This window comes from Rhinoraja longicauda, chromosome 31 (genome assembly GCF_053455715.1).
Source record: "Rhinoraja longicauda isolate Sanriku21f chromosome 31, sRhiLon1.1, whole genome shotgun sequence".
Taxonomy (NCBI): Eukaryota; Metazoa; Chordata; class Chondrichthyes; order Rajiformes; family Arhynchobatidae; genus Rhinoraja; species Rhinoraja longicauda.
The window spans coordinates 1,464,185-1,480,541 of NC_135983.1; the positions used below are offsets into that span (position 1 = coordinate 1,464,185).

The 16,357-nt window shown below is 43.5% G+C and overlaps 1 protein-coding gene across 1 annotated transcript in view; it reads left to right on the plus strand.

Annotated features, from left to right (window-relative positions):
* The window catches only part of c5 (complement component 5), a 170,408-nt gene that overhangs the window by 94,584 nt on the left and 59,467 nt on the right, over positions 1-16,357 (plus strand). The window contains exons 21-24 of the mRNA XM_078425909.1: positions 3,195-3,425; positions 11,199-11,259; positions 11,353-11,442; positions 13,700-13,912. Coding sequence (XP_078282035.1) covers positions 3,195-3,425; positions 11,199-11,259; positions 11,353-11,442; positions 13,700-13,912 — 595 coding nt within the window. The remainder of the gene's footprint in view (positions 1-3,194; positions 3,426-11,198; positions 11,260-11,352; positions 11,443-13,699; positions 13,913-16,357) is intronic.

The following is a 16,357-nucleotide window of genomic DNA, read 5'->3' on the forward strand; positions in this document are numbered from 1 at the left end:
TTATCATTTTATCCATGTGCTCATTTGAAGTCTGAAATGGAAAGAAAGGAATTAGTAAATTAGTAATAGTTCGAAGCAGGAAAAGATCTTCCAAATGTGTTATTGCTTCAAACTATTTAAGTCCTTCCAAATGTTCATCTCATTTGGAGAGATGTTTGTTTGCTGCACTTACACAAAGCCAGTTTGTTGACAAGATTAAATTTATATTCTTTTCAAAATTCATTAAGGTTACTTGCCCCACCATCCACAGAGATAATATACAGTAGACACCAATATTTTATAAAGATCTTCCTGAATTTTTAATTTGCATCTTTACAACTGATCTTGATTTTGGGCTGTCACAATCTGTTGCACAATTAAAGGAAATCTAAAATAGACACAAAAGGCTGGAGTAACTCAACAGGTCAGACAGCATCTTTGGAGAAAAGGAATAGGCGACATTTCAGGTCTGAAACGTCACCTATTCCTTTTCTCCAGAGATGCTGTCTGACCCGCTGAGTTGCTCCAGCTTTTTGTGTCTATCTTTGGTTTAAACCAGCATCTGCAATTCTTATGGATCCCTGACTATGCAGTTGTCAGTCTGTGAAAGTCCCTCTGAAGCTTGGGGATACAGCGATTCACTCCTCATTGCAGCATCCACTCATTTAAAGCCACAGCCAGTAGCTAGCTAGGTCATAAGGTCATAAGTGATAGGAGTAGAATTGGGCCATTTGGCCCATCAAGTCTGCACCATTCAATCATGGCTGATCTATCTCTCCCTCCTAACCCCATTCTCCTGTGATCTCCCCATAACGTGTACTAACCAAGAATATATCTATCTCCACCTTAAAAATATCCACTGACTTGGCCACCACAGCCTTCTGTGGCAGAGAATTCCACCAATTCACCACCTTCTGACAAAATAAATTTCTCCTCATCTCTTTCCTAAAAGAACATCCTTTAATTCTGAGGCTACGACCTCTAGTCCTAGACTCTCCCACTAACGGAAACATCCACTAGTTAATAATGTAAATTTCAGCAAAGAGTAGTTTGGGAAAACTTAACAGCAATATTCTATGAATCTTATGGTTGAAGATCTTGTTATCTATGCAATTTTCATAAACAGCATTAAGGTGACCTACAAAGTTGTAATCATGTACTATCTTTTCGCTAACTGGACAGCGTGCAACAGAAGCTTTTCACTGCACCTCAGTACATATGACAATAAACTAAATTCAAATCGCAAAGTTGCTTTATTGCCAATAAGAAATAGGAAATGACTTTAAGCCCCTTATATTCTTGTCATGTTCCACATTGTTGGTATGAAGGTACAACAAGTTACTAAGAAAGCTAACTGAATGCTATTGTTTATTGTGAGGAAAATTGAATGTAAAGGTAGGAAGTTATGCTTCAATCTTGAAGAGCACTGGTGAAACTATATTTAAAGTATTTGTCACCAAATATAAGGAAGGGCCTAAAGGGCCTGACCCACTTAGGTGATTTTAAGGTGACTGCCGGCGACTAGGCTGTCGCCGACAGTTCACCGGGGTGTGGTGGGCATGATCGTGAGGAGTCTTCAAAGAATCGTAATGGATCTCAGTGCGTCGCTGAGAAATCAACCGGAGTGAAATTTCTCGGCGACAGCTGGCTTGTCGCCAGGTATCATTGCTTATTGCGGGCGCTGTCGCATGCTGTCCCCAGGTTTGCTAGGTTGTCTTAAATGCATTTGGAACCAAACGCAGGCTCGGCGATCGTTTCGCTCAACACCTTCGCTCAGTCCGCCTTAACCAACCTGATCTCCTGAGCACTTCAACTCCCCCTCCCACTCCCAGTCTGACCTTTCTGTCATGGGCCTCCTCCAGTGCCATAGTGAGGCCCACCGGAAATTGGAGGAACAGCACCTCATATTTCGCTTGGGCAGCTTGCAGCCCAACGGTATGAACATTGACTTCTCCAACTTTAGATAGTTCCTCTGTCCCTCTCTTCCCCTCCCCCTTCCCAGTTCTCCTTCTATCTTCCTGTCTCTACCTATATCCTTCCTTTGTCCCGCCCCCCTGACATCAGTCTGAAGAAGGGTCTCGACCCGAAACGTCACCCATTCTTTCTCTCCTGAGATGCTGCCTGACCTGCCCACACTCTGCACAAAAATCCATTTAACCACGTTTAAAATTGAATTTATTTAATACTGCTATTAGTAAACTGGAAGTCGATCCAGTTTATGCCTTGTTACCGTGAAAGCTTGGTTTTCAAGTAATCCGGGCAAGATGTTATATTTCAAAACTCTCAAGTAGTTACAGACTTGTCAGTGATTTTAGAGAAAATTGGGACGCCGGAGAAGCATTGATAAGCGTGGGAATTTTGCGATGTTTCCGAAGACGGTGTAATCTCGATCTGACTCGGCATTGTCATTGGCATTGTCGTCAGGTAAAAGAAAATTTCGGCGATCTGCTACAACTTTGACAGTCGCCGGCAGTCGCCTAAAAAATCGCCTAAGTGGACCAGGCCCTTTAATATGTTGGAAGCATTTCCAAAAAAAGATGACTTGACTAATAAGGTTGTGATAGTAGGAGGATTTTAACTTCCCCAACATTGACTGGGGAACATAATATGCAAAAGGTTTAGATGGGGCAGAATTTGTCAAATGTGTTCAAGATCGTTTCCTCAAGCATGATATATTGTTCGGGAATTGGGAGGGATAAAAATGAGGGAGTGGGGGCTCGGAAAGCGGAATTCATTAAAGAGATGAAGAGCGTGTGAGGTATCTCGGACACAGTTCGGGAGAGATAGAACCGGGGGGGGGATAGGATGGAGTCGAGGTATGTGGAAATGATTTCAGTGGGACAGGAGCAGGCAGAAACAATGGGTCTACCAGGGCAGTTGTGTTTATGGATTTTAAGTAGAACGTAAAACCGGGCCGTGCGGGGCTGGGAAACGATAAGGTTGGAGGCTGTGAAGAATTCTAAAGAAGGGTCTCGACCCGAAACGTCACCTATTCCTTTTCTACAGAGATGCTGTTTGACCCGTTGAGTTACTCCAGCATTTTGAGAATGTTTTTATGTTGCACCTGCGTTACTAACAATATACATGTAATGGCAGTTGAAGCGTTAACTTTTGACTTGTATGTGAGAATGATACTGGCAGAACTATATTCATCCAATTGTAAAAGAAAATATTCCAATATCCCAATAATTAACTGAGTGTTGTTTTATTTCAAGGTTTGTGTGCAAATGAGTGCAGAAGAGGGAACATGTTTATTTCAAAGCTCTCGTACAAGTGCTGAAGGAAGGCAGATGACTGCTTGCCACAGGAAAACCTTGCATGGTTTCTCAGCACTCCCATTCACATTCACTATCATTCCTCTGAAATTAGGTGTCCACAACATCAATTTCACACTGAACACTGCATCTGCCCTGAGTGAAATTACAGTCCATAAATTGCGTGTGGTGGTATGTTATTACTTTTCTTTTTATTATTCGTGCATGTTATAAACACCAAACTATATTCTTTAAAACTATGGAGCAGAATAAAATCAACTCAAAATATGAATCCTGTTTTATAGCACAAATATCATAAATTAAAAATAGAGAGTGATTATATTTGTATATGTCCTTGTAAACCTAAAGTGATACAGTTGATGGTTCATTGCATTTATTTTAACAGCCACCAAGCCGGTGTCCAGTGGGGTGCCGCAAGGATCGGTGTTGGGTCCCTTACTGTTTGTAATCTACATTAATGATCTGGATGTCAACGTACAGGGCATGATCAGCAAGTTTGCAGATGACACAAAGTTAGGGGTGGTGGTGAATAGCGAGGAAGGGATCTGCAAGCTGCAGGAAGATATAGATGAGATGGTCAGATGGGCGGAGCAGTGGCAGATGGAATTTAATCCTGAAAAGTGCGAGGTGATGCACTTTGGCAGGAATAACTTGGAGAGGGAGTACACCATGAATGGAAGGACCCTAGGGAAGACAGGGGTACAGAGGGACCTTGGAGTACAGATACACAAGTCCTTGAAGGCAGCAGGACAGGTGGACAGAATGGTCAAAAAGGCATATGGGTTACTGGCCTTCATTAGCCGGGGCATCGAATATAAAAGTAGGGGGGTAATGATGGAATTGTACAGAACACTGGTGAGGCCACAGCTGGAGTATTGTGTACAGTTCTGGTCACCACATTATAGAAAGGATGTGATAGCTTTGGAGAGGGTGCAGAGGAGATCACCAGGATGCTGCCAGGGATGAAGGGCCTCGGCTATGAGGAGAGACTGAGCAGACTGGGGTTGTTTTCCCTGGAGCAGAGAAGGCTGAGAGGGGACATGATCGAGGTGTACAAGATCATGAGGGGCATAGATAAGGTAGATGGCGGGGAACTTCTTCCACTGGTGGAAGGTTCAACAACGAGGGGACATAGATACAGGGTAAGGGGAGGGAGGTTTCGGGGGGATGTGAGAAATAACTTTTTCACCCAGAGGGTGGTTGGAGTCTGGAACTCACTGCCTGGGGTGGTGGTGGAGGCGGGAACACTCACAACGTTTAAGAGGCATTTGGATGGGCACTTGAAATGCTACAACATTCAGGGCTACGGTCCAAATGCGGGAAAATGGGATTAAAATTAGACTGTGTTTGGTAACGGGCGGCACGGACACGATGGGCCGAAGGGCCTCTTTCTGTGCTGTAGCACTCTATGACTCCAAGTTGTGCAGAATAGGAATGTTCCAGGCCAATCTGTTATTATAGTTGATTTCTGCCAGGATAGCAATGGGACTATAAGTTACTGTTCCAATAGATAACAATTTCAATCATTAACCGTGCTGTAAATTTGTATGTGTGGAATTCATGTTGTATGTTTGGATTCCAAAGGACACTTGACAAAACCTATGCCAAGATTGCCTGGCAATAGGTTGCGAAACTGTATAGAACAGAAGATCTCACTGCTGAGCTCCAGCCTGACATTTGTGAGAATTAGCAACACATCAATAAGAAGGGCAGCAGAATGGTGCAACTGGTAGAGCTGCTGATTCTCAGCGCCAGGGACCTGGGTTTAATACTGACCATGGGTGCTGTCTGTTTGCACGTTCTCCGTGTGACTGCGTGAGTTTCCTCCGGGTGCTTCGTTTTACTCCCACATCCCCAGAATGTGCTGGTTTGAAGGTTCATTGATCACTGTAACTTGTCCCTAGTGTGTAGGTGGGTGGATGCAAAAATGGGATAGCATAGATGTAGTGTGAGTGGGTGATCAATGGTTGGCATAGACTCAGTGGACCGAAGGACCTGTTTACATGCTGTATCTTTCAATCAATTCATCAAAATGGTGTGCTGAAATTAGTGATGTCTGTTTCAGTGTATTACTCAGGGGAAACTGACAATGTTCTGTAAATCATGCACGGACAGTTCTACCCCCTTCAGCCCAACTTGCCCACACCGGCCAATAGTCCCACCTGCCCGCGTTTGGCCCATATCTAAACCTATCCTATCCATCAGGCATGTGAATTTTCCGTGTTTCCGCGGAATTCCGTGTTTTTAACATCCATTTTCCGTGCTTTTTGCATGATTTCCGCGTTTTTCACTTTGCCAAAATGGCCTTTACCAACGGAGAAATCAGATCCAAAAAAAAGAAAGAAACAAAAGAAAATGAACACCAGGGTTTCGCTTGAGGTTGCTAGGGGTTCCGCAAGAAATAGCCACTAATCATCGAAATATGGACAAAATTACGAAAGCCCACTTGAAATCCCCCCTCCCTGGAAGTCTTCCTGAAAACGTGGCACCTAGGCTGGGCAAGGCAGCCAATCTCGACCTCCTCGGGACTTCCACGGCCAATTGGTGGGTTGAATTTGCAACCTGTGGCCGGGGCTCTGGAACTCCAGCCCAGCTGGAGCCTGCACATCTATCCCTATAGCCGACTTCCTTGGCTGGCTGGATAAAGCAGCAAAGCTCTGGAACCAAGAGTGCCAGAAAATCAGTGGTGGAACTGTAAATAATAAGTAAATATTTAATTTAAGTGCATGATTATATAACTAAATTAATAAAAATAATAAAAATGTTATTAGTATACAGTGACATATTCACATTATTTTGTAATGTCTGTTTTTACTTTGAAATATACTAAAAGAGGCATGAAACTGGTAATTTTATGTCATTTTTTTTTAAAAATCCAATTTTTTGACCCCCGCTGTGCGCCTCTTGCAAGTGCTCGGCTCTTCTCCTCTTTTTTCTTTGCCTGCACTCACATGCCCGATCCATGTAGCTGTCTAAAGGTTTCTTAAACATTGTGATAGTACCTGCCTCAACTACCTCCTCCAGCAACTTGTTCCATACGCCCTTCACCATTTGTGTGAAGAAATTACCCCTCAGGTTCCTATTAAATCTTTCCCCCCCTCACCTTAAACCTATGTCCTCTGGTTCTTGATTTCCCTACTCTGGGCAAGAGACTCTGTGTGTCTACCCGATCTATTCCTCTCACGATTTTGTACACCTCTGTTAGATCACCTCTTATCCTCCTGAAAAGAGTCCTAGCCTGCTCAACCTCTCCCGATAGTTTAGGCCCTCGGATCCTGGAAACATCCTTTTTGGAAGGTTTTGTCTTTCATGAGGGCAGGGACAGGGAGATACAGGATCTGAATGTGTGGCTGAGGAGCTGGTGCAGGGGGCAGGGATTTAGATTCTTAGTCCACTGGGATCTGTTTTGGGGTAAGGAGGAATTGTACAAAAGGGGCCTCAACAGGTGGGGGACCAGCATTCTGGCAGGCAGGTTGCCACTACTACACGGGTGGCTTTAAACTAACTAGTGGGGGGAGGGGGAGGGGGTTTCAAATAAGATAGACAAGGATGGAGTTAAAGGGAACAAGAGTATAGGAAAAGTTTAAAAAAAAGACCTCATAATTAACGGAACAGAAAGCTCACGAAGGAATAGGAGAGAATGGCCAAGTGTAATAGGAATCAATGTGAAAGGTGAGATGAGCAAAGGATTAAAAGTATTGTATATGAATGCGCGAAGTATGAAAAGTAAAGTAGATGAGCTTGAGGCTCAGTTAGAGATTGGTAGCTATGACATTGTGGGGATTACAGAGACGTGGCTGCAGGAGGATCGGGACTGGGAACTGAATAATCAGGATTATACATCCTATAGAAAGGAGAGGCAGGTGTACAGAGGAGGTGGGGTAGCTCTGTTGGTGAGGGACGAAATTCAGTCCCTTGCGAGGGGTGACATTGGGACTGACGATGTAGAGTCACTGTGGATAGAGTTGAGGAATTGTAAAGGTAAGAAGACACTACTGGGAGTTATCTACAGACCCCCAAATAGTAGCCCGGATATAAGGTGTAAGTTGCAGCAGGAGTTAATACCGACCGGCATGTAACAAAGGTACTGCCACTGTAGTTATGGGGCATTTCAATATGCAGGTAGACTGGGAAAATCAGGTTGGTTCTGGGCCCCAAGAAAGGGAGTGCCACCGAGATGGATTCTTAGAGCAGCTTGTACTAGAGCTTACCAGAAAGAAGGCAATTCTGGATTTAGTGTTGTCCAATGGAAGCAAATTTAATAAGGGAATTCAAGGTAAAGGAACCGCTTGGAGGTAGTGACCATAATATGATTAGTTTTAATCTGCAATTTGAGAAAGAGGAGGTTAAACCAGGAATGTCAGTATTGCAGTTGAACAAAGGGGACTATGAAGGCATGAGAGAGGAGCTGGCCAAGGTCGAATGGAAAAGGATCCTAGCAGGAATGACAGTGGAACAGCAATGGCAATTTCTGGGCATAATCCAGAAGATGCAGGATCATTTCATTCCAAAGAGGAAGAAAGATTCTAAGAGGAGTAAGAGACAACTGTGGCTGACAAGGGAAGTTAGAGATGGAATAAAACTAAAAGACAAGAAGTATAACATAGCAAAGATCAGCAGGAAGCCAGAGGATTGGGAAACTTTCAAAGGACAACCGAAGGTAGCTAAAAGGGCATTATGGGCTGAAATGATGAGGTACGAAGCGAAGCTGGCCACGAATATAAAGAAGGACAATAATAGCTTCTTTAGGCATGTTAAGAGAAAAAGATTAGTAAAGGCAAATGTGGGTCCCTTGAAGGCAGAAACGGGTGAAATTATGGGTACAAGAAAATGGCGGAAGAGTTGAACAGGTACTTCGGATCTGTCTTCACTTAGGAAGACACAAACAATCTCCCAGATGTACTAGACGACAGAGGATCTTGGGAGACAGAGGAACTGAAAGAAATTTGCATTAGGCGAGAAATAGTATTTGCTGGACTGATGGTACTGAAGGCTGATAAATCCCCTGGGCCTGATGGTCTGCATCCCAGGGTACTCAGAGACGTGGCTCCAGAAATCGTGGATGTATTGGTGATCATTTTCCAATGTTCAATAGATTCAGGATCAGTTCCTGTGGATTGGAGGATAGCTAATGTTATCCCACTTTTCAAGAAAGGAGCGAGAGAGAAAACGGGGAATTATAGACCAGTTAGCCTGACATCGGTGGTGGGGAAGATGCTGGAGTCAAATATTAAAGATGTAATAACAGTGCATTTGGATAGCAGTAAAAGGATTGGTCCAAGTCAGCATGGATTTATGAAGGGGAAATCCTGCTTGACTAATCTTCTGGACTTTTTGAGGACGTGACAAGTAAATTGGATGAAGAGGAGCCAGTGTATCTAGACTTTCAGAAAGCCTTTGATAAGGTCCCACACGGGAGGTTGGTGAGCAAAATTAGAGCACATGGTATTGCGGGTAGAGTATTGACATGGATAGAAAATTGGTTGGCAGACAGGATACAAAGAGTAGAAATAAACGGGTCCTTTTCAGAATGGCAGGCAGTGGCGAGTGGAATGATGCAAGGCTCGGTGTTGGGGCCGCAACTATTTACAATATATATTAATGATTTGGATGATGGAATTAGAAGTAACACTAGCAAGTTTGCAGATGACACAACGCTGGGTGGCAGTGTGAACTGCGAAGAGGAAGTTAGGAGGTTGCAGGGTGACTTGGACAGGTTGAGTGAGTGGGCAAATGCGTGACAAATGCAGTATAATGTAGATAAATGTGAGGTTATCCACTTTGGTGGGAAAAACAAGGAGGCAGATTATTATCTCAATGGTGACAGATTAGGTAAAGGTTCCTGGTGAAACCACATCTGAAGTATTGTGTGCAGTTTTGGTCTCCTAATTTGAGGAAGGACGTCCTTGTTATTGAGGCTGTGCAGCGTAGGTTCATGAGGTTAATCCCTGGGATGGAGGGACTGTCATATGAGGAAAGATTGGAAAGACTGGGCTTGTATTCACTGGAGTTTAGAAGGATGAGAGGGGATCTTATAGAGACGTAAAAAATTATAAAAGGACTGAACACGCTAGATGCAGGAAAAATGTTCCCAATGTTGGGGGAGTACAGAACCAGGGGCTACGGTCTAAGAATAAAGTGGAGGCCATTTAAAACTGAGGTGAGAAAAAAGTTTTTCACCCAGAGAGTTGTGATTTTGAGGAATTCTCTGCCACTGAAGGCAGTGGAGGCCAATTCACTGCATGAATTTAAAAGAGAGTTAGATAGAGCTCTTGGGGATAGTGGAATCAAGAGATATGGGGAGAAGGCAGGCACAGATTACTGATTGTAGATAATCAGCCATGATCACAATGAATGGCGGTGCTGGCTCGAAGGGCCAAATGGCCTCCTCCTGCAACTATTTTCTATGTTTCTATGTGATGTTCACAAACAATATTAGAGTAAATCGCATGCTGATGAAACAGCGTGGCACAATTTCTCATCCAGGATGTCAATAGAGCTTGGAAGGAATTTGGAAGGCAGAGTTTTATACAGAGTTTTATACAGAGTATGTTCGAAAGCGACTGAACTCTGAATGAATCAGAGTTTATGTAAGGTGGCTCCTGGATGATCATGAAGTGGAGACGTGAAAAATCTTTACTGCCAAAAGCATGGATGTGAAATTCAATGGATGAAGGTACGAGGATGAGATTGAGATCAAGGCAGAAAGGGATTTAGAAGGCAGAATTGGGAAATAATTTGAATCATACACACATGGGTAGGATGCCAGAGGTATTGCCACATTAAATCAGAAAGCTCATTCAGCTGGATATCAATGGCATGAGCATCGTAGAATCACACAGTTCATTTGGTAGACACAAAATGCTGGAGTAACTCAGCGGGACAGGCAGCGTCTCTGGAGAGAAGGAATGGGTGACATTTTGGGTCGAGACCCTTCTGCAGTGTGAATTGCTCCAGCTTTTTGTGCCTACCTTTGATTTAAACCAGCATCTGCAGTTCTTTCCTACACACAGTTCATTTAATCATTTGACCATTTGAGGTGTCATGGGATGTTGTAAAACATTTTAGTGTTCAAGATCATATATGTGTTACATAGAAGCTACTGATAAACTTGCAAATTATTTTTATAGAATTATTTAGTCATAAGTTGCAAACTGATACAGTGTGCACTAGTTTCATGCTGGATGTTAGATGTAGTTTGATTAAGTTTATAAATATCAACAAAGGAATTCATATTAATTCAATAAAATTTGACTGGCTTCTAATCTTACTTTATATCTCAAAATGTCTCTGTGTAATATCACTGAATATTTACAGCTTTATTTTAAATATATATGCTAACCAAGTTAGTTCCAATTATTAATTGTTGATTAATGTTAAGTTAAAACTTCATGAGTCCTTGCATTTATTATATATCACAGGGTTGTTGCTTTTAGCATCTGCCATCACTCCTCCAGAACATAAAGTGGATCCAAGATGAAATAAAAAATCTTTAAGATACAAATCACTGTTGAAATTGTATCTTATAATTAAAACGATGTAAATACTTTGAATTGAACTGATGGTTTATTACTTTTAACCTCTCAGTGAAGCACTGCCCCATCATATCATATCATATATATACAGCCGGAAACAGGCCTTTTCGGCCCTCCAAGTCCGTGCCGCCCAGTGATCCCCGTACATTAACACTATCCTACACCCACTAGGGACAATTTTTACATTTACCCAGCCAATTAACCTACATACCTGTACGTCTTTGGAGTGTGGGAGGAAACCGAAGATCTCGGAGAAAACCCACGAGAAAACCATCTTTCATTATCCTTGGTTCCTAAGTAAATGCCAGCTATGACATATTAAATACTTATGAATATATTTTGCTTCTGTAAGCAAACATAATTTTATATGATTTTGTTTGTCATTGTTAGTTTTTGCTTTATTCTACAGCCCGAAGGAATTAAGAAAGAGAAAAACTTTGCCCGCGTATTGGATCCATCCAGTTTCTTGGGTCTGTTTTTTATTCTTTCCCATCTAACATTTAATAAGAGAACTTGTTTTGAGAACTGTTCTGACTAATGTTTAACTTTTAATTTTCCTTCAGGCAATTTAGTGAGAAGCGTTGAAATTCCAGTGAGGACGCCATTAAATATTCTCCCAAATACAAAACCAAAAAACGTGTTGACATTACGAGGTATTATCGTTGCTCTTTCGCCGGTCACGGAGTGGTGAATTATTACCAAATAGCATGGAACAGCTTTTAAAATGTAGTGAATTTTACAGATCGTTAGTTTGATCACTCGGTCCATTTTCAGTCACCTGGATCTGCAGGGAAACATAATATTTCACATCTAAGCACTGGCGAGTACGGAAGTTCAAGAGTTCCCAAGTAAGCCTGTGCAAGTGCCAAAAAGTACCTGTCAGCTGCTTCCCATTGTATTCCTGACTGAACTCCCCCATCCCTGTGTGGAATCCATTCAGATTAGACTTGGCACGAAACTATATTTCTGCTCATACTTGTGAGAGATTAAGATAGATCTTAGTTAATATTGTTTTTTTAATTTTGTTTAGTAGTTTTATAAGTATTTAATGGTTTTTCAATATACTTAAAGAGTTCTACTTTATATATATTTTAAAATATTGGTTGTGTATTTCTTAACAATTTGTCAATGTTTTTGAATGTCTGAACATCAGAAAGATTCAGCATCATTCAAAGAATGCTAATAGCTGTGGGTGTCTCGGTGCACAGTGGGCTGCACGGCGGCCCAGCAGGAGAGTTGCTGCCTTACAGCACTTGCAAAGCTGGAATCCCGGGTTCTAACCCGACTACGGGTGCTGTCTGTACGGAGTTTGTACGTTCCCCCCATGACCGCGTGGATTTTCTCTTTCGGTTTCCTCCCACAAATTTTTAAAGGCAGAGATAGATAGATTCTTGATTAGTACAGGTGTCAGAGGTTATGGGAAGAAGGCAGGGAAGTGGGGTTAGGAGGGAGAGATAGATCAGCCATGATTGAATGGCGCAGTAGACTTGATGGGCCCAATGGCCTCATTCTATTCCTATCCCTTATGACCTTATGCCTCTAAAGACGTGCAGGTTTGCAGGTTAAGTGGCTTGGTGTAAGTGTAAATTGTCCCTAGAGTGTGCAGGATAGTATTAATCTGCGGGGATTGCTGGTTGGTGTAGACTTGGTGGGCCGAAGGGCCTATTTCCATGTTGAACTAAACTAAAGATAGATGCAAAATGCAGAAGTAATTCAGCGGGACAGGCAGCATATCTGGATAGAAGGAATGGGTGAAGTTTTGGGTCGAGACCCTTCTTCAGACTGAGAGTCAACTAAACTAAACTAAACTGTGACAAATGGCTGCAGCAGGTGTGGTATACTGGGCTTTAGGATATTTTCACAAAGAAGGCCCTGTGAGTTGGTAATGAGCTTGGAGTTAGCTTTGAACTCAATTGATTCACACAAGGTAATGTGTGTATTTTTTGTAGGTTAGTGATTGCATGAATAACTTGCTGCTTGAAAATTTGGTGCATTGAAGTCAGGATAGGCTCCAGATCTTTGCTGCAGCTTGTCTCTTCAATCTCAGCCAGAGGGGGAGAAGTAACAGGCTTCACAAATTATTTTGCTCTGCAATGTTTCACACACAGCATCTAAAGAGGGCTAATACATTTATTTGGTGGCCTACATTACTTAGCCGATCATGTTGGCATCGGATCCTTGGTCAGCTTTAGGTCTAAAGGTGTGTTCATATGTTTGGGTAGTAAGTACCACAAGCTGTGCTTTTCTGTGATGGTTTTGACATGGCATAATGGTGCCTCTAAAAAGTTAAACATTGTTATTTTGATTTCTGACGATGTGACACAAACGTTCATCAATCTTGTGTATCGGCAATAGACACAAAAAGCTGGAATAACTCAACGGGTCTGACAGGATCTCTGGAGAAAAGGAATAGGTGATGTTTCGGGTCGAGACCCTTCTTCAGACCGAGAGTCAGGGGAACGGGAAACGAGAAATATAGACAGTGATGTAGAGAGATATAGAGCAAATGAATGAAAGATAAGCAAAATAGTAACGATGATAAAGGAAACAGGCCATTGTTAGTGATGTGCTAGGTGAGAATAAGTACAGACAATGAGACTGAACAAGACGACTTTGAAGCTGGTATGACGGGCGGGGGAGGGATGGAGAGAGAGGGAATGCAGGGGTTACTTGAAATTAGAGAAATCAAAGTACAGACACCCAGCTTATATCAGCTATTGCACAAAATGGAAAGATTGCACAAAAATCCCCACCATTTCAGAGATAATTGAATGTGAGTTATTCCTTGCGTTAGCCTAGATCAGAGCTGAAAGATGTTCAGAGCTAAATACTCTCATGTGCTTACTAACCTTGTACTCATTTCTGGTATTTTGTAGTATGTATCAGTAACTGCTTTTTGAATTTTAACAGGTGACATTCTTGGTGCAGCAATCTCTATAGCTTTAGATCCTGAGGGTGTTAACAAACTAATTGATCTACCCAGTGGCTCTGCTGAAGCAGAGGTAATGAGTGTTGCCCCACTTTACTTCATCTATAACTACTTGGTGAAGACCAATAGCTGGCATGTGATGGGACAAAACAACAGGTTGATTCAGCTGCAAATGAAGAAAAAAATGAGAAATGGTATGTAATATTTTTATATATAACTTTTACAAATAAGGAATGTATTTGCGTGATGGGAGTGTCCTGGGGAGCTACGCGGGCGCGATCCACCTGCTGAACAACCACGCCGCTGACCGCAACCTGCCCAGTCAGCCCCTCTCGCCCCACACGTCTCCCAGGGGACTGTGGAGAAGCCCGGCGGCGAGGCCTGCCTAGGCCGAAGTAGCCTGGGCCGCAGTATGAGCCTCGACTAGGGGGCGGTGGGGCCTCAGCGGCAGCGTGAGCCTCGGTGGCGGTGGAGTGTGAGTGGGGGAGGGGAAGGCAATGGGGACCCAACGTGGGGGGACCTTGAAAAGTTTTTCGTGTACCTTGTTATGTGTTGTGACTGTTTGCAGACCAGTTTCCTCCGGGGATGAATAAAGTTTTATCAAATAGTGAAAGTCTTGGATAAAGTGGATGTGGAGAGGATGTTTCCACTAATGGCATAGCCTCAAAATGAAAGGACGTTCCTTTAATCACAAAATGGCGGCACTGCCCTAGCAGCTGCCGCTCACCTGCGGTCCATTTGTCTTTGTGTTTTTGTTGTTTTTTTGGTCTTAATTATAGTTGTGATGTGGTGTTTTTGTGTTTGTGTACTGTGTGTGTATGTGGGGGGGAGGGGGAAACTGTAACACTGTAAATATGTGTCCCTTCAGAACGGAGACCCGACCTTTGTTTTCTGGGCCGTGTCTCCGTTCCTGCTGCGGCCTACCATCGGCCCAACTCCTGGAGCTGTCAGCCTCCATCGGACTTACCATCCAAGTCCGTGGATCGGACTTACCATCACCGGAGCCGGCCGTCTTCGGAGGCTGCGGGAGCAGCTGCGACTCGCCTTAGGCTCGGGCCGCGTGGATGCCGACATCGGGAGCTCCGGCAGCGGCAGCGTGTTCGCCCGCCCCGGATCGCGGGGCTTGGGGCGCGGACATTTCACCGTCCGGCGCGGCCTAAGATGGCCGCGGGATATTTCTCTGCTGGGCGGGGGCTTCAATGTCGGGAGCCACGACCGCCCCGACGTGCAGCAACAGCGGCAGCAGCGTGTTCGCCCGCCCCGGATCGGACTTATCATCAGCGGAGCCGGCCGTCTTTGGAGGCTGCGGGAGCGGCTGCGACGCGACGCGCCTTGGGCTTGGCCCGCTGTGGACCGTCCGGTGCGGCCTGCAACCACAACAACCTGACCGAGGGCGAGGACAGCAGGAGAAGGGAAAGACATTGTGGCCTTCCATCACAGTGAGGAGAGAGAGGACTGGAGGAGGAGACTCACTGTGATGGATGTTTCTTTGATGGATGTTTCTTTTTTGTGTGTTTTTGGGGTTGGGTGGTTTGAGTGCCTGTTTGATGCTTTTATTGTTGGACTGTGTTTTTGGGGGTTTTGGGGTGTGTGATTTGAATGCCTATTTAATGCTTCTATTGTTGGACTGTGTTTTGGGGGGTTTTTGGGGTTGGGTAATTTGGGTGCCTGTTTAGTGCTTTTATTGTTGGACTGTGGGTGATTGAATTAACATTTTGTTCAAGATGGCCGCGCCGTTGTGTTTGGCTGCCTGCCACTGTATGTTTCTTTTTTTTCCTAGTCAGATGTGCAGCACTTTGGTCAACGTGGGTTGTTTTTAAATGTGCTATACAAATAAATTGACTTGACTTGACTTGACTTGACTTGACTTAAGAAGAAGTGGAGGAATTTCTTTAGTCAGAGGGTGGTGAATCCGTGGAATTCTTTGCCACAGAAGGCTGTGGAGGCCGTCAATGGATATTTTTAAGGCAGAAATAGATAGATTCTTGATTAGTACAGGTGTCAGGGTTTATGGGGAAAAGGCATGAGAATGGAGTTCGGAGGGAGAGATAGATCAACCATGATTGAATGGCGGAGTAGACTTGATGGGCAGAAATGGCCTAATTCTGCTCCTATTACATGACCTTATTGAGAATCTTTACGTGTGACTCAATGAGTAAAAATTAGGCACTAGGAATGGAAGATGTTTGAACAAAGAACACATGTACCAGAGTAACTCAACAGGTCAGGCAGCTTCTCTGTAGAACATGGATATGTGATATTTTGCATTGGGTCTGAAGAAAGGTCCCAACCGGAAAAAACACTATCCATGTTCTGCAGAGATGCTGCCTACTGCTGAGTTACTCCAGCACTTTGTATTTTGTGCTTCAGGTGAAAACTAGCTTCATTGTATTACTCAAGAACAACGGACTGAGAAGGTTTGTTGACAAGAAGGATTTATTTGACAAGAATACAAATGGCGTGATAAAATACATTCCCCAGACTGTGCTTTGAGTTCCGAATCATTCCTTCATTTCCTTCCTGGTTCTGAAGAGAGCAATGTAATTTGCAAATGGTACTAACCTTGGAAAATAGAAGCTGGAATAGACTATCCAGCCCTTTGTGTTTGTGCCAACATTCAACATAATTATGTCTGATAG